General features: G+C 31.0%; 7 protein-coding genes across 17 annotated transcripts; 4 read left to right on the forward strand and 3 right to left on the reverse strand.

Annotated features, from left to right (window-relative positions):
• The first annotated feature begins 5 nt into the window (after positions 1-5).
• Positions 6-3,137, forward strand: gammaCOP (coat protein (coatomer) gamma). The gene is made up of 3 exons (XM_047059675.2): positions 6-579; positions 635-2,571; positions 2,642-3,137. Exons 1-3 carry the CDS (start codon positions 166-168, stop codon positions 3,030-3,032), a joined length of 2,742 nt encoding a protein of 913 aa, XP_046915631.1. The 5' UTR covers positions 6-165; the 3' UTR covers positions 3,033-3,137.
• Positions 3,138-3,279: 142 nt separating this feature from the next.
• On the forward strand, positions 3,280-4,192 carry ND-19 (NADH dehydrogenase [ubiquinone] 1 alpha subcomplex subunit 8). Its single transcript, XM_047059677.2, has 3 exons — positions 3,280-3,544; positions 3,606-3,781; positions 3,846-4,192. Exons 1-3 carry the CDS (start codon positions 3,416-3,418, stop codon positions 4,081-4,083), a joined length of 543 nt encoding a protein of 180 aa, XP_046915633.1. The 5' UTR covers positions 3,280-3,415; the 3' UTR covers positions 4,084-4,192.
• Positions 4,193-4,201: 9 nt separating this feature from the next.
• On the reverse strand, positions 4,202-6,953 carry LOC124496186 (guanine nucleotide-binding protein G(s) subunit alpha). Of its 2 annotated transcripts, XM_075733658.1 has the most exons (5): positions 6,722-6,953; positions 5,372-6,636; positions 5,037-5,260; positions 4,811-4,963; positions 4,202-4,749 (listed from the first exon to the last, which is right to left on the reverse strand). In XM_075733658.1, the coding sequence occupies exons 2-5, from the start codon at positions 5,945-5,947 to the stop codon at positions 4,236-4,238; spliced, it is 1,467 nt and encodes a 488-aa protein (XP_075589773.1). In that variant the 5' UTR covers positions 5,948-6,636; positions 6,722-6,953; the 3' UTR covers positions 4,202-4,235. The 2 variants fall into 2 exon arrangements, with proteins under 2 accessions (XP_075589773.1, XP_046915632.2); XM_047059676.2 differs by having other exon boundaries at positions 5,372-6,953.
• A 17-nt stretch (positions 6,954-6,970) lies between these two features.
• zetaCOP (COPI coat complex subunit zeta) lies at positions 6,971-8,333 on the reverse strand. Its single transcript, XM_047059667.2, has 5 exons — positions 8,055-8,333; positions 7,838-7,906; positions 7,583-7,756; positions 7,373-7,506; positions 6,971-7,298 (listed from the first exon to the last, which is right to left on the reverse strand). The coding sequence occupies exons 1-5, from the start codon at positions 8,076-8,078 to the stop codon at positions 7,157-7,159; spliced, it is 543 nt and encodes a 180-aa protein (XP_046915623.1). The 5' UTR covers positions 8,079-8,333; the 3' UTR covers positions 6,971-7,156.
• Positions 8,334-8,442: 109 nt separating this feature from the next.
• LOC124496069 (putative divalent cation/proton antiporter TMEM165) lies at positions 8,443-10,108 on the reverse strand. Its single transcript, XM_047059535.2, has one exon. It carries the CDS (start codon positions 9,517-9,519, stop codon positions 8,710-8,712), a length of 810 nt encoding a protein of 269 aa, XP_046915491.2. The 5' UTR covers positions 9,520-10,108; the 3' UTR covers positions 8,443-8,709.
• A 982-nt stretch (positions 10,109-11,090) lies between these two features.
• Positions 11,091-17,294, forward strand: mor (SWI/SNF- related protein mor). The gene is made up of 5 exons (XM_047059529.2): positions 11,091-11,428; positions 11,905-14,976; positions 15,054-15,444; positions 15,505-15,969; positions 16,043-17,294. The coding sequence occupies exons 1-5, from the start codon at positions 11,300-11,302 to the stop codon at positions 16,543-16,545; spliced, it is 4,560 nt and encodes a 1,519-aa protein (XP_046915485.2). The 5' UTR covers positions 11,091-11,299; the 3' UTR covers positions 16,546-17,294.
• A 429-nt stretch (positions 17,295-17,723) lies between these two features.
• LOC124496067 (uncharacterized) lies at positions 17,724-23,376 on the forward strand. Of its 10 annotated transcripts, XM_075733652.1 has the most exons (8): positions 19,543-19,918; positions 20,006-20,270; positions 20,680-20,934; positions 21,005-21,243; positions 21,308-21,403; positions 21,470-21,965; positions 22,042-22,254; positions 22,351-23,376. In XM_075733652.1, the coding sequence occupies exons 2-8, from the start codon at positions 20,232-20,234 to the stop codon at positions 22,453-22,455; spliced, it is 1,443 nt and encodes a 480-aa protein (XP_075589767.1). In that variant the 5' UTR covers positions 19,543-19,918; positions 20,006-20,231; the 3' UTR covers positions 22,456-23,376. The 10 variants fall into 10 exon arrangements, with proteins under 10 accessions (XP_046915486.1, XP_046915487.1, XP_075589771.1 ...); XM_047059530.2 differs by lacking the exons at positions 19,543-19,918; positions 20,006-20,270 and adding an exon at positions 17,724-19,008; XM_047059531.2 differs by lacking the exons at positions 19,543-19,918; positions 20,006-20,270 and adding an exon at positions 17,742-19,008 and having other exon boundaries at positions 20,683-20,934.
• Positions 23,377-23,490: the final 114 nt, after the last annotated feature.

Genomic DNA, 23,490 nt, shown 5'->3' on the forward strand with positions numbered 1-23,490 from the left:
CACTCATTTATGTTTTGTGTGTTAAGCAAGTTGACGTGGCGTTCATCATCAGTGGGTCATATAATCGATGAAGTTTTTTGTTGTTGTTGTTGTCGTATGCATTTGTTGATTTATCTTTAATCGTTAAATCCAATTAACCATCTCTCGAAATCAATCTTGATCAAAATGATACATAAACGAGACAAAAAAGATGAAGAGGATGGTTTCTGTAATCCATTCGCTCGATTGGATAAAACATCTGTACTTCAAGAGGCTCGTGTTTTCAATGAAACGCCGGTCAATCCACGAAAATGTTCGTTGATATTGACAAAGATTCTTTATCTTATAAATACTGGCATGGCTCCATTGACCACATTGGAAGCTACTGATGCATTTTTCAACATGACCAAATTGTTTCAATCGAAAGATTCTACATTGAGACGTTTAGTTTATATCGGTATAAAAGAATTGTCAAGAATGGCAGAAAATGTTTATGTTGTCACATCTTCGTTGACAACTGATATGAACGCTAAGGATGATCAATGTAGACCGGCTGCTTTACGTGCCTTGTGTCAGATAACCGAAGCTTCAACGTTTCAGGTAAGTGAATGTTAATAGATCAGTCATGAAAACCGTTTAATCCGAAATAATTTAGGGAATCGAACGATACATGAAACAAGCAATTGTCGATCGAAATCCTACCGTATCATCGGCTGCATTGGTTTCATCATTACATTTGGCTAAAAACATTCCTGATGGTGTGAAACGATGGGCTAACGAAGCACAAGAAGCTTTGAATTCAGACAATATAATGGTCCAATATCACGCACTTGGTTTGCTTTATCATATTCGTAAAAGCGATCGATTAGCTGTTACGAAATTGGTGACTAAATTAGTACGTAGTCCAATGAAATCACCATTTGCTGTTTGTCAACTTATTCGTATATCGGCCAAATTGATCGAAGATGAAGGTGCTGGCTCGGATAGCATCTATTATGATTATATTGAATCCTGTCTTCGACATAAATCGGAAATGGTTATCTATGAAGCTGCGAATGCAATTATAAATTTAAGTTGTACATCACAAAGAGAACTTCAATCAGCCATTTCAGTTCTTCAGCTGATGCTTTCTTCATCCAAATCGACTAATCGTTTTGCTGCAGTTCGTGCATTGAACAAAATAGCTATGAATCATCCAAATGCCGTAATGGCATGTAATGTAGATCTGGAGAATCTCATCACCGATAATAATCGATCAATCGCAACGTTAGCTATTACTACGTTGTTAAAGACTGGTAATGAATCTTCTGTAGAACGTTTAATGAAACAAATCGCTTCGTTTATGTCTGAGATATCTGATGAATTCAAAATTGTTGTGGTTGGATCAACTCGTGCACTATGTGCCAAATTTCCACGAAAACATACGGTTATGATGTCTTTTCTTTCATCAATGTTGCATGAAGAAGGTGGATATGAATATAAAAAATCTATTGTCGATACTATCATTGCAATTATCGAAGATAATCCTGAAGCAAAAGAAGCTGGATTAGCCTATCTTTGTGAATTCATCGAAGATTGTGAACACACAAGCCTGGCTGTAAAGATTCTCTATTTGCTTGGTCGTGAAGGTGTAAAAACAGCACAACCGGCCAAATACATCCGTTATATTTATAATCGGCTTATTTTGGAAAAATCTCCTGTTCGAGCGGCTGCAGTTTCATCGTTGGCTAAATTTGCCGCTCATTGTGAGGATCTATTGCCACAGATTTTAGTCTTGCTAGAACGGTCAGTACTTGATGCTGATGATGAAGTTCGAGATCGTGCAACCTATTATATTAACATATTGGCGCAACAATCAAAATCTACGAAACTAAACTGTATATCAAGTCCATTACAAGTATCGATGATTGGCTTGGAGAAAGCATTGTCTGCCTATCTACAGGACACTCATTCGAATCAAGAACAATCATTCGATATTAAACAAGTTCCATTATCGACGGCACCAATAACTGGTTTGTTGGATGTTAATCAATCGATTAAATTGGATTCAGGTCGAAAATCTTTAGCCAATGGTCCTGTTAGTGGAACCAACCATGGTACTGGAGCATCATCAGCCATTGAAAAGATTGCAGCTACCAGACAGGATCTTTATGCCGAACAATTAGCATCGGTATCGGAATTGAGTTCACTTCGATTGGGTCCAATTCTAAAATCATCATTGCCACTCGAATTGACCGAATCGGAAACTGAATATGTAGTTCAATGTATTAAACATATGTTTCGTGAACATATCGTTCTACAATTTGATTGTACAAACACATTGAATGATCAGATTCTGGAACAAGTCTCGATCGATATGGAAGTGTTTGAAGGTTTTCGACAATTGTTACAAGTAAAATGCGATCAACTTGTCTACAATACACCTCGTTCAATTTATGTTGTTTTAGCCATTGATTCTGGTTCAATAGACAATTATAATGATGATTCGGGTGTGGATATCTCTCAATTGTTTGGAACATTCACCGGGGTTACACTTAAATATTTGGTCAAAGATTGTGATCCAAACACTAATCAAGTTTTGGATGATGAAGGGTATGTTTATTTTGATATTTGTGATTTTATTTTTATTATTTAAATCTATTTTTTTCATTCAAATTTCAAGATATCAAGATGAATATGCACTCGAAGATGTGGATATATTAATCTCAGATTATATGCAAAAATTGATCGTACCAGATTTTCAGACCTGTTGGGAAGAATCCGGTGAAGACAATCAAGTGGAAGAAACGTATGCCTTGTCAAATTTTAAAACATTGGATGAAGCAATTAAAAATTTGGTAAACTTTATGGATATGAATGTTTGTGATCGTTCGGATCGAGTACCGGATGGTAAAAACGCTCACACTGTATTTCTATCCGGTCTATTTCGTGGTCAAGTACAAGTTTTAATTTGTGCCAAACTGGCACAATCAACCGATGGTATTACGATGAAGATAACTGTACGATCTTCATCGATGACAGTTTCTGAATATATTGCATCGGCTATCGTTTAATTTGATTTTTTTTTATTTTATTATTCATTTATTTTTGGCAAACAATAACAAAAAAAGAAGCTATAATTTATCACATTAGTAATGAAAAAGTCAAAAAAAAAGAAATTGATCAAGCCAAACAAAAATCGAATCAATCAATTGGCTGTAAATAATAAAAATGCAAAAATAAAATGGAATTTTTTTTTCTAACTCCAATAAAAAATATTTTTCATTCTCGTCATTTAAATATTTTGACCGTTCATAAAGTATGTGTCACAATGTCACATAAATATCGTCATTCACCTGTTTTTTTTTTATTTTTATGATAAAAGAAACAAAATAAAGAGAATTTCAATTTTTTTGATCATCTTTTTGAAAATTTCAAAACATTGAAATAAAAAAAAATGCCCATCACTGAGAGTATTCCGTTGCCAACTTTTGAAGAATTAGATATACAAGATGTAAATGTTTCACAACCAGTACTGGTTGCAGCTGGACCATATTTTGGAAAATATTGTGATCAACAATCGAAGGTTAATCAAAGATTTTGTTTCATTTGAAAAATAAAAATTAAATTTAAAATTTTTATTCCAGGAATATATGCTCTGTCGTCTGGAAGAACGTGATCCAAGAAAATGTCTGAATGAAGGCAAAGCCGTTACAATGTGTGGACATGATTTTTTCCGTAAAGTTGGCCAAACTTGTCTTGATGAAGTGGAACGTATGGCCAAATGCATGGAATTCACTCATACAGATTGTAGACTAATTTAGTATGTGTGGCATGTATTTTGATAATATTTTTATTTTTGAAATTTTTTTTCTCATTTTACACAGTTGCAAAAAAGAACAGAAACAAGTGGCAAAATGTATGGAAGAAAAAATGGGTATAAAACGGCCACCATATGGCTATTTTTCACAGCTTCGTGTACACGAATCTTCAAGACCTAAACCGAAATCATTTGCAACCGAATTTAAAGATCAAAACATTGGCATACCGATCGATTTTGAGGAAAAGATTTCGAAACTAAATAAAGGTGATGGTCACAATCTTTCGAGCGGAAATATGGATTGAAAAAATCTAATAATTAGTTTTTTTATGTGAAAATTCAATTCACTAATAATAAATACCGTTTAGTCATTATTAATTGAAATAATAATAATAAAAACAAATTATACAGAAATGATAATGATTTTATTTGGATCAATGATCGACAAATTTATTCACTAGATTATGTAATCAAAATTTTCTTTCATAAAACAATAATGAACATCATCGAATACAAATTTAATATTGTTCGTATCCGTGGCTGTTGTAAAATGTGAAAAAAATCGATGTTTACATACATTACGATCTTTTGTCACTTGAAAAAATTTATCGAGAATGAAATCTCTTGCTTTTCTATATTCATATTCTTCTTCTACTTCATGTTTATTTTTTGGCAATTTATAATCTTTATATTCCGGGAAATAATTCTCTATTCGATGACCACGTTGAATTTTCTCTTTCAATATATCCTGTTTATTCATGAACAAAATAATTCCCGACTTATTGAGATAAGAACTACTCCAAACTTCTTTGAATAGATCAATGCTTTCTTTTAGCCGATTTGTTTTACCATCTTCACGAAGTTTTGTATCAAAACTGGATGAATCGACCACAAATAGAATGGCTTTGATTCCAATAAATGCTTGAAACCATTTTCTACGTTCACCACGTTGGCCTCCAACATCATACATGCTGTAAAATAATTTAATGATTTTCATTCATCAATTTTATTATCATTTACACACACACTCACCAAAATGGTTGCATTTTACCACCATTTTGTTTGGGCACTTTAACCTTGAATTCAATTTTTTGTAATTCACTTGTTCGTTTACGACTACGTAAAATATCTTGATCACTTGGTTCATAATCTGGATCTCGAATTTTATCGATCATGTCTAGAAAACTATGGGGAAAAAAAAGGTTTTTTTTTATTTCGCATTATGATTTCAAGTATTTTACATAGATTGAATACTCACTATTTGGCTGAATCAATCAAAAAGAATTCATTCGAACGTAGATAACAGGCTTGAATACCTGGATCAGACCATAATCGTTTTGTGTGTTCGAAAAATTCATCCGGATAATCATATGTTTCCATTTGAGTTGTATCTAATTTTTTAATAAAATTCAGACTAGGCTGATTCATAGGATTCACAAGCTCTATGGGTGGATTAAGATATTCCATATTACTGGTTAGTTCCTGTTGTTTTTTTTAAAAAAAAACGAAAACGAAACGAAAAATAAAAAGTTCAAAGTTTTTTTTTTGACTTGCTCGAAAGAAAAAACCAAAAACGAAAAAAAAACAAATTACTTTAATTGATTCGAAAACATTTTGTTTGATTTCTTGTAATTTTTTCAACCGTTCTTCATGTGAAAATCCTTTTATGTGTAAAATTTTCATTTGTTTAATAATGGTTGTTTTACCGCTTTCACCAGCGCCTAATAATAACATATTAATCACTTCTGATTCATTACGATTCCATTGTTTTAATTTTTTATCATTTTTATTGCTTTCTTTCATTTGTGGATCCGTTTCCGATGGACAGGATAGACAATTGATCATTTTTATTGTTTGTTGATTAAATCTTAAAAATTGATCTATAATCAAATCTGTTGCTGTTGTCGTGAATAATTTAAATGATGATGATGATGATGATTTTTTATCACTATTTTTCGATGATAATGAATATGTTGAATTTCGTTTGAATTTTTTTGTCGGTTTTTGCTGTTGTTGTTGTTGTTGTTGTTGTTGTTGATGGTGATGATTAGGATGACCGTTATTACAGATTTTTTCTGCTAACTGTATTGATGATGATGATGACGATGGTTGCTGTTCTACGTTGCCATCGTTGTTCTTATTATTATCCAAAGTTTGTTGATTTAGCATTATGATCGATTGATAATGGTGATGATGATCTCCACTTATTGTGTGTGTGTGTGTATTTTGTGTGTTTTTGTGAATACAGTAGCACACACACACACACACACAACAATTCTTTTCAATTCCTCTCCAAATATAATCGCGATAATAGGCAAGTTACATTAGTAAATTAGACATAAGGCAAACATAGTTTTTTCTGTTGTTGTTGTTGTTGTTATTGTAAAAAGCAACAAGTGCTAAAAACAATACTTGAAACAAAAAAAAAATTACAACTTGTTATCACTAACAAGAAAAAGCAAAAAACTAATAATCAAAACAGGACAAATTATTAAAAATGATGAGATTGATCAATCAATCAAATTAAACATTGATGAATTTGATATGTATGGATACACACAAATCCAATTTATGATAGCCAGTGGATCCGTAAATTGACAGGTAGTTGTAATAACCAATGTATGTATGTATGTGTGTATGTATGGTAAGTTTATTTTCAATGGCCAGCTTAATTTTTGTTTTCAAATTTCACAGATTGAAAAAATGATTATCATACGACTTGATTCAAAGGAAAATCATCATCACCACTGCAATCATATCAAAAAAGAAAAAAAAATTGGATTTTTATTTTCCAATTTTATGTTGTGTATCCTTTTTTTGCTTTGCTTTGCTTTAAAAGACAGATAAATCTTATCTATCTATATATAAATAAAAAAAAAAGAACAAATGTCAATAGAATTTGTACTCAGGACTTTCTCACTCAGTAATAATTAATAACATTACCTCGACGACATTTTTTTCATCCAAATTTATCTTTTCTTTCTACTAACCAACCATCATTATCATTACACAGTAAAATATTCCGATTAGCGCTATTTTGGAACGTAACGCGGCACATTACTGTATATTGAGATGTTGCATCCCTGACATAGTAATTTTTTTTTTTTTTTTTTTGGTAATGACAACGATGAAACTTTACCCAAACAATGACAATGACAATAAAATGTAAAAAGTGTTAATAACTCTTGATAATTTGTTATCGTTTTTTTTATTTATTGAAAAAAAACTTTTTTTTTACAAATTCATTCGAATTCTTCTATAGGTGGATGGAAGTAGAGAGAATGTAATTTGAAACAAGTTCAATAAAATGGAATTAAAAAGGATGAAAGTCAAATCATCATCATCATCATTTTTTTCTCATAATTTTGATAGTTTTCATTATCGTAATAATGACCATTTAATCTGTTCACGTGCTGATTGTAAAACTTGAGCAACAGTTTGTTCATTAAATGGTAGATCATCCATTTTATTTGCCGTAACTTTTTGTACAATAGCTATAGGATCTGATTCTAGATAGATTCTAAAAAAAACAAAATGGAAAAAAAATTTGGATAAATTTCAACAATTTCAAAAAAAAATTTCAATCACACATACCCTCCATCACAAATTTCATCCAATGCTAATATAACCATGTCAAGATTTTCCAGTAATGTTTTCTTTTCAACATTTTTCTTCAATATATGTGATAATGATTCAAATAGGCAATTCATGATACTATTCAAAATTAACTAAAACAAACAAAATATATATGGAATGATTATAAATGTGAAAATCAATCACGTGAAAGCATGCAACCAAACATACCCCATTCTCATTGGCATTGCCCATAATGTAGAAAAAAAGATCGACAGAATTTCGATAAATACAGGTAAAACCATCCAACATTATTACTTCACCATTAGCACGATGTGTTTTATTGAATAAATTTCTTTCAAATGTTTTCTGATCTTTCACCGAACCGAATGTTTCATTATAATACTTGAAACAAAACAAAATGAAAAAAAAAAGAATTTTTTTAATCAATAAACCGAAAAAAATATCAACAAATTAAAATCATACTTTGGCAAAAATACGATTACCATCATTATCCAGTATGGCGATTCCTTTGACCGAATATAAATTTGGTTCCTGCATTGGTAAAAAAAAAAATCGTAATGAATAAAATGAATGGCGTCAATGAAATATAGAATAAAAAAAAAGTGGAATAAAGTCCAAACACAAAAATTATCTCCCTATCATGATGATGATGATGATAAAAAAAAACTTGAAAAATTACCAACAACGATGATTCAACAGTCATGATGATGATGTTTGTATAAATTCGAATTTTATAAACGTCGAACAAAAAAGTTGTATTGTTCACAAATCAAATCAAAATGATTGTAAATCCACAACAACAGTGTATTGCACTGTCTTCGAGATGATGATTTCTTCTTGTTTACGAAAAATTATAAGCCTTTTTTTCGTAAAAATAAAATAAAATCTTTATTATTTATATATATCATCAAACCATTTTCATTTGATGTCGTGTCGATTGTCTCATGATGATCATCAACATATAAACTTGGCATTTTCTTGACCACTTTCGCCATCTAGTAATGAGAATAAGCTATACTTTTTTCGAATATTTAAAACAAAAACAAAAACAAACAAAAAAATTCTTCCTGGTTCAATCATCAATAGGTTGGTTTTTATTTATAAATAAAAATAAACATTTCAAAGCAATAATTTATAGTCAACAAAAAAAAATTGGTATGTATAAAGTGTTACTATAAAATCTCCTTATAATAATTAGACAAAATGAGATCATCGAACGCGACATTGAATCAATTTTTTAATTTTATCATTATAAATGATATAATTGGCCGCTGATGATGATGATGGTAATTTTTTTTTTTAAATTGGCAACATTAACAAAAAATTGATTTGAATTAATTAAGAAATATTCCTAATATTGCAAATAATAGGAAAATGAATGCACCAAGTATAGTGACAGTTTTTACTGAAATCATTTGCGATATAATACGGCCACCAAGTACAGCAATACCGGTGCAAATAAAATGGCCAGATAATGCTCCAAAAAATACACCATAAATATCATCACTTGCAGCCAATATAATGGTCGATATTTGTGATCTATCACCCCATTCAGCTAAAAATGTCATGGTGAATGTTTCGATAAACACTAATGATAAGTATTGCATTAATTTTCTTCGCATCTTTGTTGTCATCGATAATTTTCTGGGTGTTTTAATAATACCAGTTTCTGGATCTTGATGAACTGGTATACTTTCATAATCAATAGACGCGGTTAATTCTTTTTTATTTATAGCTTTTTGTACTTCTTCCATTTCTTCTTTGGAATCTTCATCAGTCATATTACAACCTTCGTAAAACATTTTAATGGCAAATATCAGAAACAGGCCACTGGATGCATATTTAATTACAACCGGTGGTATAACAGTTGTAGCCATACCCATCAATACGGCCAATGTATTCATCACCAATATGGCCAACATTGCGGCGGCAAAAACTTTTAACCGTGAATGACGCATAGCCATTATAGCCGCAATAAAAAATGTTTTATCACCCAATTCTGAAACGATGATCACCGAAAATGATGCAATATAACCATGAATGAATTTCACTTCATTGAGCCGTGACCAGAATGTTACATCATCACCTGTTGTTGTTGAATTACTATTGCCGGCCAATAGATCAGATATTAATGTGGCGACCATTATTATTATCTTTGTTGATTGGAAACAGGAAAATTAAACAACAATTTTTTTAGATGAATGTATTTCTTCGTGAGAGAAAATTGAAAATTTTTGTACCGACTGCTTTTTCGTTCAAGTATTTGTAAATGACAATATAATGGAAATAATTATAACGAGATATATAGTCCAAAAAAAATATCGGTGGATGAAAATAGGACTCTCGATGTCGACGACGACGACGACGACTACGACGACGTCAACGACAATATCTAATCATATAAATATCACTATAATAAAAAAGAAATTCACACTAAGATCATGATGATATTGTCAAAAGATAATGATGTAAAAAAAATTATAATTCACTAGCCAACAATATCCAAAGAAATGAGAAACATCATTCATCACCATTATCAGTTATTAGCAATTTATGAATCACCCTCGAAACTCATATATGAGTCAAAGAAGAAGCATAGAAAATAGGGTCTGTCACGTGATATGACGTGTTAACCGTGTGATGATGAGCGATTTATTCGATAGTATCACGATTTTTTTTTTGATTGTTTTATCGATTTCCAAAATGAATCCGAAAGATTCAATGACTTGTCACAAAAAATAAGATTATAAAATAAAACAATAAAATATGAATTCAAATTAAAAGCCCCAAATTGATAATACGGTAGAATTTTTAGATTTGTTATAAAATGAAGCCCAAAGAATTTGGATAATCCAATGGATGTCAGCAACATCATCACCAGAATTGGTAGCGGCATTGACAATTTTTTTTTTTTTTTTGCATGTACCGCTCCTTCGTATATTTTAACATTTTATGACTCGTTGTCATATAGTCGACGTTGATCACACATCACATCACAGTCTATTTCTATTGATAAACTATCAATGTATGAATTGACTTGTATGGATTTTTTTTTTCATTTTCATTGACTTTCAACATTTCAAAATTTATAACATGCAAGATTATTTGTACAATTTTTTTTTCATAGCCTATATTTTCATGATGTTGCGGTAATAAACATCAATCAATCAATCAATCAATCATCAATCAATTGATTAATAATAAATCGTTAAACAAAATCAAACAAGAGCCGCTTTTTATTCATCATTTTATCTATAGAACAAAAAGTCTGGATAAAAATTTTATTTTTTTTTTCTTTCCAATCACATTTCGTATTTCGTGACAGAAAATAAAATGCTAAATTCTTATCTTATTATATTTGATTGATTGATAAGTTGTGGTTTTAATTTTTTCTAAATAATGAATTTGATTGATGATATATAGAAAAAAAAATTCAAATCATCATTATATAACGTCATTAATGAATTGGAACATTATTGGAGCGGTATACAATTTTTTTTTTTTTTTTTTAATAGGCGGGAAATATAGTGTATATTGGAATCATCATTCAGAATAATAATAATTTTTGCCGGATAATCAACCATCTAGTGGTAGTGGTATAATAATCAACCAAAAAAAAAAAAAAAAATATCGAATAAGTATTGCCATCTATTGTCAGAATTATCAAACAAATTCTTAAGTATGAGTTGTGTGGATGAGAAACTCACACACACACATCGATCGATCGAACAAAAGGAATGAGTGAGTGTGTGTGTGTGTATTGTGTATATGCTCTTTTGCCCGTGTGTGTGTATTTTTGATGACCATATTATTCATCATCATCATCATCATCATCATTCGCCATACATATAACACACACACAAACATACACCGAAATAGATTTTTTTTTTTTTTTCAACATACAGACATTATTATAAAAAAAAAATGGCGAACAACATTCAATTTAAGAAAAAAGATAATAATAATGGATTAAATTTAAAATTTTTTGAATCATCTGAAACTATACAATTATTTGATACGATACGACAATGGCTACAAAAGAATTGTAAAAAGGTATGTGGTTTTTTATTCCGAATGGTGTTTTTTTTTGCATGTTTTTCATAATATTTTTTTTTCAAATAAACAAACAAAAATATTAGCCGGTTATTGGTTATGTGTTTATCATCTGATCTGATATATTGTGTAATTGCATAAAATTTAATTAATTAAAACACTGTGTGTGTGTGTTTTGCTTATCCATAATTCATTCATCTTTTCTAATGATGAATCTATATATGAATGTGAAATGCTTATGGTACATTATTATGTCACATATCTATCAAAAAATTACTCATTACCAAAAACATGCACACACACACACACAAACAAACACGAGCATTATAACTGTCTCAATAATTTTTTTTTTTTTTTTTTGATGTCAATGATGATAACAATTTTTTCTTTTTTTGACAATTATGTTGTTGACATATCATTAATGATTGATTAATTTTCTTTTTTTTTATTTCTTTATTTGTTCTTGTCACATGTAGTTTGTTCAAATTGATCCACCTACGAATAAAAGTTTGGCAAATTTAACCTGTCAATTATTACAATTTCAAGAAGATAGTTTAGGCAAAAATGGTTCCATTTCAACCACCAGTGGTGGTGGTGTTGGAGATTCTGGCGGTGATTCGTCGGCTACAACGGCTACTACTACCGGTAGTGGAACAACAACAACAACGGAAACATCATCATCCACAGCTACTACGAAACAGCAACAATTGTTTCAAAGATTGCCTTATAAATGTTTTATAGATTTTAAATCTGGCGGTAAACTTTGTCGTATATTTGAATTTGTATTCAAATTTAAAACTGAACAAGGATGGCGTCGTTTTGATTTTCAATCACAATCTCGTATGGATCGTAATGTTGAAATGTTTATTGGCCTATATAAATTTTTACAAACAAATCAATGTTTAATTGAACCACATGTGTACATCTTACCTGAAGTGGATAAAGTATTGGCAACAAAATTACGTGATATCATCAAAAGATATCATGCAAAATGTTTAGAATCTCCAAATGAAGCAACACATATTGTTTTTCCAACAACAGTGGCAGCCACTCAACATACAGATAGTAATGGTGATGAATTTGTTCGTATCGTTATGAAACGTGATCGTTCGCTTCTTGTTCATTGTCTTGGTCGACCAGATAGCTATGATACATGGTTGAATATTGATGTCGATTTAGAACCAGAAAATGAACGTGACCACAATGATACACCATATGAATTGTCAGCCAATTGGTTAATCGATACTGATGAATACAATGAATGGATGAACGAAGAAGATTATGAAATTGATGTTGATCGTAATGGAAAACGAATACCGAAACGTTCTAGATTTACAATAGAAGAATTACATAATGAAGAAAAACGAGATAAACGTTCCAATTCTATACAAAAAAGTAAACGTCGTCGTTCACCATCACCACAATCGGATAAGAAACGTAGCCGTGGAAAAGGAGCCAGTGCACGTAGTCCTGCACCGGTTACAATGACAAATTCAAATAAGAAAAAATTCAAAAATGAAGACGATGAAGATCTCACCAAAGATATGGACAATCCTTCACCGGAAACTCATTTTCAAGTTGTCAATTTAAATCGAAATTCTATTTCAGCTGGAAATCGTAATCAAAAAGATAATGAATCAATGCCAATCAAAGGTGGTACAATTATTGATTTAGATTCCAATGATTATGATCAACAAGATCAACAACAATCGAAACATTTGAATAATAATTCATCAAATAATAATGCAACCGATGGTGGTGGTAATGGTGGTAAACCATCATCACGATCAGCATCACCATCATCGAATCGTAATTATCATCAACAATCGAATGGAACATCGGGTTTAGTTTCAATCAATAATCATAGTAGCAGTAATAACTTTGATAAAGATGATAGCCAAGATGATAATGTTACTGAACAGGCTAATCATATAATCATACCGTCATATGCATCATGGTTTGATTATAATTGTATTCATGCTGTTGAACGTCGTGCATTGCCTGAATTTTTTAATGGTCGTAATAAATCCAAAACACCAGAAGTATATATTGCCTATCGAAATTTTATGATCGACACCTATCGTTTGAATCCAACCGAATATCTAACATTGACGGCTGTAAGAAGAAATATTGCCGGTGATGTTTGTGCTATAATGCGTGTTCATGCATTCCTCGAACAATGGGGTCTAATCAATTATCAGGTGGATGTAGATGCAAGACCAACACCGATGGGACCACCATCAACTAGCCATTTTCATGTACTTGTGGACACACCATCTGGTTTGCAACCATTGAATCCTCCTCGTGGTCAGGTATCAGCTTCTAATTCATCATCATCATCGGCCACACAACAAATGTTGAATCTTCCTAAAGAGAATGGTGTTGGATTATCATCGAAAAAAGAATCTGAAAATATCAATGGATTTGGCGATAATTTTGGATTGAAATTAGATCAATATGCTCGAAAGAATTCCTATTTCAAAAGTAAAGCTGCAGCCAATCTATCGAGAGAATGGACGGAACAAGAAACATTATTGTTGCTTGAAGCACTGGAATTGTATAAAGATGATTGGAATAAAGTTTGTGAACATATTGGTTCACGTACACAAGATGAATGTATTTTACATTTTCTTCGATTACCCATTGAAGATCCATACTTGGAAGATACAAACAATGCTTTGGGCCCTCTATCTTATCATCCAATTCCATTTTCCAAATCTGGCAATCCTATTATGTCGACAGTTGCATTTTTGGCTTCCGTTGTTGATCCAAGAATAGCTGCATCAGCTGCCAAAGCAGCAATGGATGAATTTGCTAAATTAAAAGATGAAATACCACCATCATTGGCCGAACAGCATAGTAAAAATGTTGATGCATCATCATCATCATCAGCTGCTGAATCAAATAACGTTCGATCAGATCAGAAAACAACAGCCTCTGATAAAACGGAAAAAGTGTCGTCTGAAGTTGAAAAAGATAAAGATAATCGAAACAAAGATGAAGTTAGTATTAATGGCGGTGATGCAGATCAACAGGTGATTAAACAGGAAGCGGCATCTGAAGATTCTTCTGCTTCATCAACTGATAATAATAACAAGAAAGATAAAGAAGATGGAAAAATGGATGTTGATGGTCAACGAGAAGAATCTTCATCATCACAACAATCGGCTGATAAATCATCTAAAGAATCTGATGTATCGAGCGAACAACAACAACAAACTAAAGATGGTCAACAACAATCTGAACAATTATCATCTACAGATGTCACTATGGCTGATAAAAATGATACCGTTAATACAAAAACTAAAGACAAAGAAAAGGAATTGACAGAAAAAGAAAAAAATGTGATAAAAGAATCACAAATATCGGTTGCCGCTGCTGCTGCATTAGGTTCGGCTGCTGTTAAAGCTAGACATTTGGCTGCAATCGAAGAAAGAAAAATTAAATCATTGGTCGCTTTATTGGTCGAAACTCAGATGAAAAAATTGGAAATAAAGCTCAAACATTTTGAAGAACTTGAAGCCATTATGGATCGTGAGAAAGAAACGGTAAGAATTTTTTTTGTTGAAAAATTTATTTAAACAATAAAAATGACAACTATTTTCTTTCTTTCTCTTGATTATAGCTCGAATATCAACGACAACAATTGATGCAAGAAAGGCAACAATTTCATATGGAACAGATAAAAGCGGCAGAGAATCGGGCAAGAAGTCAAGCACAGCAAATGTTTTATCAACAACAACAACAACAACAGCAGCAACAACAACAACAACAATCACAAGATAATAGGCTAAATCAACATTTGAACATAACAGCTTCCGGTGCAGCACCACCAACCGTTATACCTCCTGCCTCTCAAATTCCACAACCACCGCCACCATCACAAACTGCTCAACAAATAGCGCCACATATGCAGATTCGACCACCACCACCACAGATACCATCAACCGTACAACAACAACATCCGGGGATGACACCACAACAGTCACACCTACCACAACCCCCTTCGGCGACAAGTATGTAGAATAGATCGATAATGCTTCATGATGTTTAAAATAATTTTTTTTTCATTTCAGATGTTCCCGTCGGTAACAATGTAGTGATGGCTCCATCCGTGGGAGAAATTGCCATTCAACAATCTCAACCACAACAACCAACAATTTCCAATCCACAAACGCAACATCCGTCGTTTCTTTCCACTTCTCATCAACAAATAGGAGGATCATCAATGCCTCAATCACAAATGACCATACCGCAGCAGAAGCCACAACATCCGGTGTCATCCACCTTACAACAACAACCCAATGTAGCACCTCCATTATCATCTATTACTTCTGTTCCACAACAACAACAACAAGATTCAGATCTACCCCAAACGCTTCAAACACCATCAACCACACAGCCTGAAATGGTTATTTCTCATCCTCAAACATCACAACAACCAGTAGCAACGATTATGCCCCAACAACAACAATCTAGTAATAATACACCAACGGCTACACCAGCTGTTCCTATGAATTATCCATCTTTGAATGCTAATAGTAAATACAAATTTTGATAAGATTAAAATCATCATTACAGTTTTATAATGGAAATTTAATTTTTTTTGATTAGATGCGAATCAAGTGCAAAATATTCCGGTTCATCAGCAACAACAACAACAACCACCACTATCATCAACATTCGTAGAACCGCAACAGCAGCAACCGCAGCCAATAACGACTAGTTCAGATCCAGCAACAATGTCATCATCATCATCATCACAGCAACCACTATTAGAAACGATACCTACAACAGAATTGCAGCATACGAATCCGGTAATAGCTACAAATACAGCACAGAATTCTAGCGTAGAACAGCAGAATATTGTTACAGCAGCGCCGGCAATTATTCCGACAACGATTCAACAACCGATTGTTCCACAACAACAAGTGATTAGTAATAATAATAATAATAATAATGATCAGCCACAAGCGTCTTTAGCATCAGCAGCAGCACAACAACCTCCACAATCAAATAATGATACAGTGACCACCGCCACTACATCATCTGCTGCTGTTCCAGTCACTGTACTAACAAATACTGCGGCTACTAATGAAAATCAATCATCCACGTGATTGATATGATTCAAATTAGTGGTATTGAAGATAATGGTGGTGATAAGTATTTATTTTTCATTTTATAATTAAGTGGCTATGTGACAACATTTATACATTCTAACATTTGCATCATTCGGACTTGAAAATTTGAAGAAAAAAAAAAACTCATTTCATGTATATAAATACGGAATCTGGCATTTTGTAAGCATTCAACATAATAATCAGCATAAAATTCGAACATCATTCACATCAAAATACACTTTTATTATCATCACATTTTTCTAAAGAAGAAAATTTTCCTACTATCAATTATGATGGATATAAAGAATATTTTTCACATTACATAATTATTATTGAATTTAGCAGTGTGTGCTAGGAGCTTTTTTTTGTTTGTTTGAATGACATTATCATCATCATCATATAATGATAATAGATACAATTTCTTTTCATTTTTCTTTTTTTTTTGACAAATTGATTTATTTGATGATCATCAAATTGTTTATTTAGACACAATTACATTACATTATTATTATTATAATGATAAGGAATATAAAAAACAAAAGAAAATTGCAAAAAAAATGAATGAAAATTACAATCATCACCACCATATACACATTTATTCATATTTTTTACATTAATTCTTTCACTTGAATATCTATAAATGAAATTAATGATGATTTTATCATGTTTCCAAAAACAAAACACACACACACACCTCTTTTGCATATTTTTTAATGAAATAAATATTACACACACATTCATATATGATTCTTATTTGAAGAAAATGAAAAAATTCCATGTTTTTTTTTTGAATGGCAAATATAATTTTAAATTTGGCGCCAATTTCTAGCTATAGCTCCATCTAGGCAGTAATTTTTTTTTTTTTTTTTGGTTATATATACATACAGCATACAGAGACAGACACAAGAATCCCTTGGGTTTTTTTTCTATCTGGGATCTGGTTCTACAATAATAATAATAATAATAATAATCAGGTGGGTATCTACAAATGAACGAATGATTGAAAAATTGAAAAAGAGAAAGAGAGAACAAATGATGGCCACTACTTTCTTTCTCTCTCTCTCTATTTCTCTATATCTAATTTTTTTGTCTTTCTTCAATAATAACAACTACGTTATTACACAACACACATAAGTTCGGACGGCTTCTTTTTTTTTCTTCAAATTCATTCATTCATTGATGGTGATGTGTGTGTGTTATGTTACTTTTTTTTTGTTCTCCCATGTATATATATTCAATTCAATTTGATTTTCATTCCTGATGTAGGGTTTGCCTTTTTCGTTTTTTTTTCTGGGGTGTCTGTTGCTCCAAACGCAAATATATTACCAACAAATCAACCAAAAATGGATCTTTGCCTATGTCGTCGTCGTTTTTTTTTTTGGCTAAGTCGCAGCTGCTAAACGAGTGTGTCTGTATGTTGTGTGTGTGTGTGTGTGTTTGTGTATGATTTGTTTGTTTGTTTGTTGTTGTTGTATGTGGAGATGAGCCAATGGCATAAAAAATAATGTTTTGTGATAATATAAAGAAATTAAAATCCACTGACTGATGATGAAAAAAGTAAACTATAAAGATTCTTAACAACAACAACAACAACAGCAACAACAAAAGAATGAAATAAAATAAATGAAAAAATTCACCTGCTGATGTGCTCACTGCCTGCCTTTGTAACAACATTATCACAGGCCACACACACAATCATCAATTTCATCATCATTATCATCATCATTTATTGACCACCGGCATTCATCAGACCTTTATTGTCTTTTGATTTTTGGACTGTATGATGTGTGTGTGTGTGTGTGTGTGTGTGTGTGTGTGAAGTCCATTTTTTTTCTCAGTTGTGCCATTTGATTATCATCATCATCATCATCATCATCACTAAAAAAAAAGATTTTTATTATTATTATTATCGATAATGGTTTTTTTTTATATTTCAACATCAATAACAACAACACTTTTTTAGTTTGTGTCAACAAACAAAATCACATCCAACACACTCACACACACACACACAGTTCATCGAAAAATGAATAAATGATAAAAACGTCATAATGTGATTATTATGATGATGACAACGTTAAAAATTAAATTGTCAACAACATCAACATTATCCATCACATACACACACACACACATCATCATCATTCATTGTGTAAAAAAAAAAATTTTTTTATAAATCAGTAAATGACAATGACAATGAAATTTTTCGATTCGATTTTTGCTTCATAATTAATATAATAAATATAAATATATAAATGACCCCTGAAATTTTTTTTTGTTTCTTATGAAAATTAATCAACGACGATGAAATCGTTGACTTGTCTTTCCAATAATAATTCTTCATCATCATCATCATCATCATCATCGTCATCGACTTCAACATCATCAAATAATTCATCAATAACAAATAGTGGTGGACCCATGAAACGAACTTCATTCAAAGCACATAATCGAATAAAGGTTCCAATAATAATAATAATAATAATAAAAGAAATGGAAATTTTGATTGATTGATTGATTAATTATTTGTTGTTGTTGTTTTTTTCAACCCTTTTTTTTGTCATTTGATTTGGTTTCAAATCATCTTCCTTCCATATATATAATATATAGAATCCATATATCTCACTGTAATTCACTCACTAATTCACTCACTCACTTGTTTTTTTTCCATATGGTGTCTGCGCGTTTTTTGTTTTGTTTTGTTTTGTTTTGTTTTTTTGTTATTGTGTGTGTGACATCTGCAGATATCTCACGTAAATTTTGCTGCTTATTTTCTCAAATGATGTTTTTTTGTTTTGTTTAAAAAAAACTAATCTTGATTTCCATTCCAAAAAAACATTTATTCGATTCTGTATGAATAAGCGATTGTCCATTTTTTTTATCCTACGCTCTCCTCCTCACTCATTCATTCAAATTCGAATGCTTGGTGTGTCTCTGTGTGTGTGTATGTGTGTGTTTGTTGTATATGGATGTCTTGAATGGGGTTGGTGATTATGAATTTGCTGCTTTTTTTTCCTATCCTTTCCTCTTTGTTTGTTTGTTTGTTTGGTATATGAATATATCTATCAAATCATAATATTCACACATACATATACATCATCGCTCACATCATCGTACAAAATGACAACAAATATGACGACTATGACAACGACGACAACAATAATCAAATCCATTTGAATTATAAGAATCTCTTTAAAAATAAATACTCGAAACAGCTCTTTTCTCATTCTCATTCAATTATTATTCTTTCATAAATTTTCTTTTTCTTTTTTTGATTCATTGATTCATTCACATATACAACAAACTAAGTAATATACTACTACGACAACGTCTACGACGACATTTATATTGGAAATAATCTTTGAAAATAGTTTGTTTTGTTTTGTCTTGTTTTTATTTTTTATTTTTACTGAACCAAATATTAATTTAGTCGTTTTTTTTCTCTATTTATTTGAAGGAAATTCTTTACACACACACACACACCCACTCACACACTCAGGTTATTTGAAACTCAATCATTAATTTTTCAATCAAACACACACACACACACACCCAGAGAGAGAGACAATCGAACGAAAAAAATAAAAAATAAAAATCCTAAATTCTTTGGATCTCATTACATTTTCAACTACTACTACTACTACTATTCTTCTTACACATTCTTATTTTCATTTTCAATCACAATGTCTCAACAACATTTATTAATGAAAAATCCATCATCAGTATGTTTCGACTTTTTTTTTCTTTCTTTCTTTCATGTGTTATCTATTCTATTATTATATGTTGTCTATGATTATAAATTGTAGCTCTTATATAGATAGATAGATATACTGATTATCTATCCAGCTTGTTTCTTTGTTTTTTTTTTTTTTTTTGGAATGATTCTTTTTTTTGTATGTTCTGTATATCGCTTTTGTTTGCTTGCTTTGCTTTGCTTTGATTAATTGATAACCGTTTTTTTTATAGTCTCAAAAATTAATCTGTTGTTTGTTTGTTTGTTTTTTTTGTGTAATTTGAAATTAATAATTTTTTTTTTTAATGATAAGATTTACTAATTTGTTTTTTTTTGTCTTTTGTTTTGTTTTTTCAATTTGTTCATTTCCAATTGATGATGGTCAATGACGTTAATAGCAGATATTTAGATCGGCTACGAATGGTGGCCAAAACAATAGCACCACCAATGGCGATATGAACACATCGATCAATGGTAATCATAATTCTGCAAAGAATGGTGCATACAACAATAGTAACAAAGATCATCATAATAATCATGATAATAATAATGATCGATCATTGATTAATCGTAAGCTACCAAAAGAATTATTGTTACGTATATTCTCCTATTTGGATGTTGTCACATTATGTCGTTGTGCTCAGGTATCAAAGGTAAGTGGATTTTTTAAATTCTTTAATTTGATAATTTACAAAATACCTATTCTTTTACTTGGTTAATCAGAGTTGGAATGTACTTGCTTTGGATGGTAGCAATTGGCAAAGTGTTGATCTTTTTGATTTTCAAACCGAAATCGAAGGTCGTGTTGTAGAGAATCTATCAAAACGTTGTGGTGGTTTTTTACATCGTCTAAGTCTTCGTGGCTGTAAATGTATTACAGATGTGGCATTGAAAACATTTGCTCAAAATTGTAACAATATTGAAGCTTTGAATTTGTTTGATTGTAAACAAATAACTGATGCGTAAGTAGAATAGATTCAAAGAAATTGTTCAAGTTTAATTTGAGAAATTTTTCATTTTCTCCAGAACATGTGTACAGCTTAGTCATTATTGTCATGAATTACTTCGTCTCAATCTAGGATCGTGTATAGAGATCACTGATTTATCATTAATAGCCTTAAGGTAAAAAATTTTATTGATTAATTATTAGAATAAAACTCACATCTTTTTGTTTTATTATGCCACTAGTGTTGGATGTGTAAATCTGGAACATCTGAATATATCGTATTGTGACAAAATCACTAAAAATGGTATTGAAAAATTGGCAATGGGTTGCCATAATCTCAGTGCCTTTATTAGTAAAATGTGTACCAATGTTAATGATGAGGCAATCGGTTATTTGGCACAGAATTGTAAATTACTACGTACTGTCAATCTACATGGCTGCCATCAGATTACTGATGATGCATTACAAAATTTGGCTTCAAATTGTCCAAATCTTCGTTATCTATGTGTTTCTAATTGTACAAATTTGACTGATCAATCATTGATATCGTTGGGTCAACAATGTCATCAATTGGTTACATTGGAAGTGTCCGGTTGTAATCAATTAACCGATAATGGTTTTCAACGTTTAGCAAGAAATTGTCATTCGTTGGAAAAATTAGATCTTGAAGAATGTATTCTCATTACCGATAATACACTTTCACATTTGGCAAATGGATGCCCTTTACTGCAAAATTTGGTGAGTAGTGTCTTTATGATTTTAATGATGATAATAATTTAAAAAAATTTTCTTTGTTATTTCTGTTGTCATACAGAGTCTTTCACATTGTGAATTAATCACTGATGAAGGAATTCGACATATTGGTACCAGTTCCGGTTCATCCGAACATTTACAAGTGCTCGAATTGGATAATTGTCCATTGATCACTGATAGTTCATTGGATCATCTAATATCTTGCTATAATTTAAGACGTATTGAGCTTTACGATTGTCAATTGATAACCAAATCAGGAATTCGTCGTCTGCGAGTATGTATTATTTGGCCATTGTATTTAGAAAATGTCACTAATCATCATTCATTATTATTTTTTTTTTCTCGTTCTACGCACACACACACACACCAGTATCATTTACCTAATTTGAAAGTACATGCTTACTTTGCACCGGCCACACCACCACCATCGATTACACCACGAACAAGATATTGTCGTTGTTGTATAATCTTATGATCATTATGATTTTGATGGCAATTGAATCACATCATATGTGTTGGCCTTTTCATATATTTTGTCTTTTGATCTTGTTTTTTTTTCTCCAGATTTTTTTTTCATTTTTCCTTGATATATCATCGTCATCAAATACGTTAACTATGCGAAAGTCTATATGCTATAGGTTTGCATTTTTCATGATAATCTTTGACTTTTTAGGATTTTATTTGCAGAATTATATCACCACACCATTCATTTATTCATTCAAACAATCAAACGCAAAAATGCATGCCTGCATTTTTTTTTATTATATTATTATAAATATACAACGATTATATATGAATATATTTATAGTGAGATTCATGATTTAATATATTTATAAGAATCAACAAATATTCGTAAAAATCCTCTCATCATCCATCCATCCATTCATCATTTATTCAAATCAATGGAAAAAAATGATTATTTGTCATCCATTTTTATTTTATTTTTTAAATACAAGTCCCTTATATAAGCCTTTTTTTATGAGCGTTTGTTGTTGGTAGAAAAATTTTGATGTTTTTTTTTTACTTTATAGTAGCGAAACCCAAACATAAATCCATTTTTTCTATCTTTTTTCATCATGTTTACCATATTGTGATACTCAATACATTACTATTTTGACTTGATTGGGTTTTTTTTCACTTACCCTTTACCATCATCATCATCATCATCATTTTATCGCAAGACAAGATTCATTAATTTCAACTGGAAATAATTTTTTTTTCTGTTTGACAATCACCAATCAGTCGATATTTTTTATTTTTTTGGTCCACACAAACACACACACAATGAAATTGATTTTGATAACTGACCACTGACTTGTTTTGTTGATGAATGAATGATGCACAAAAAAAAATCTGTTTTTCCTTTGGGCCAAATATCATCAATCTTTCGCAGTAATTTTGATCGTCGTAAACTTTATGAATCCTGTAAATAAAATTTATATTTTTTATCACATCAAAAAAAAAAAAAAATTTTTTTTGATCGAATTTTAATTCAACAAAAATCGTATAA

The sequence above is a fragment of the Dermatophagoides farinae genome, chromosome 8 (genome assembly GCF_024713945.1).
Source record: "Dermatophagoides farinae isolate YC_2012a chromosome 8, ASM2471394v1, whole genome shotgun sequence".
Classification (NCBI taxonomy): Eukaryota; Metazoa; Arthropoda; class Arachnida; order Sarcoptiformes; family Pyroglyphidae; genus Dermatophagoides; species Dermatophagoides farinae.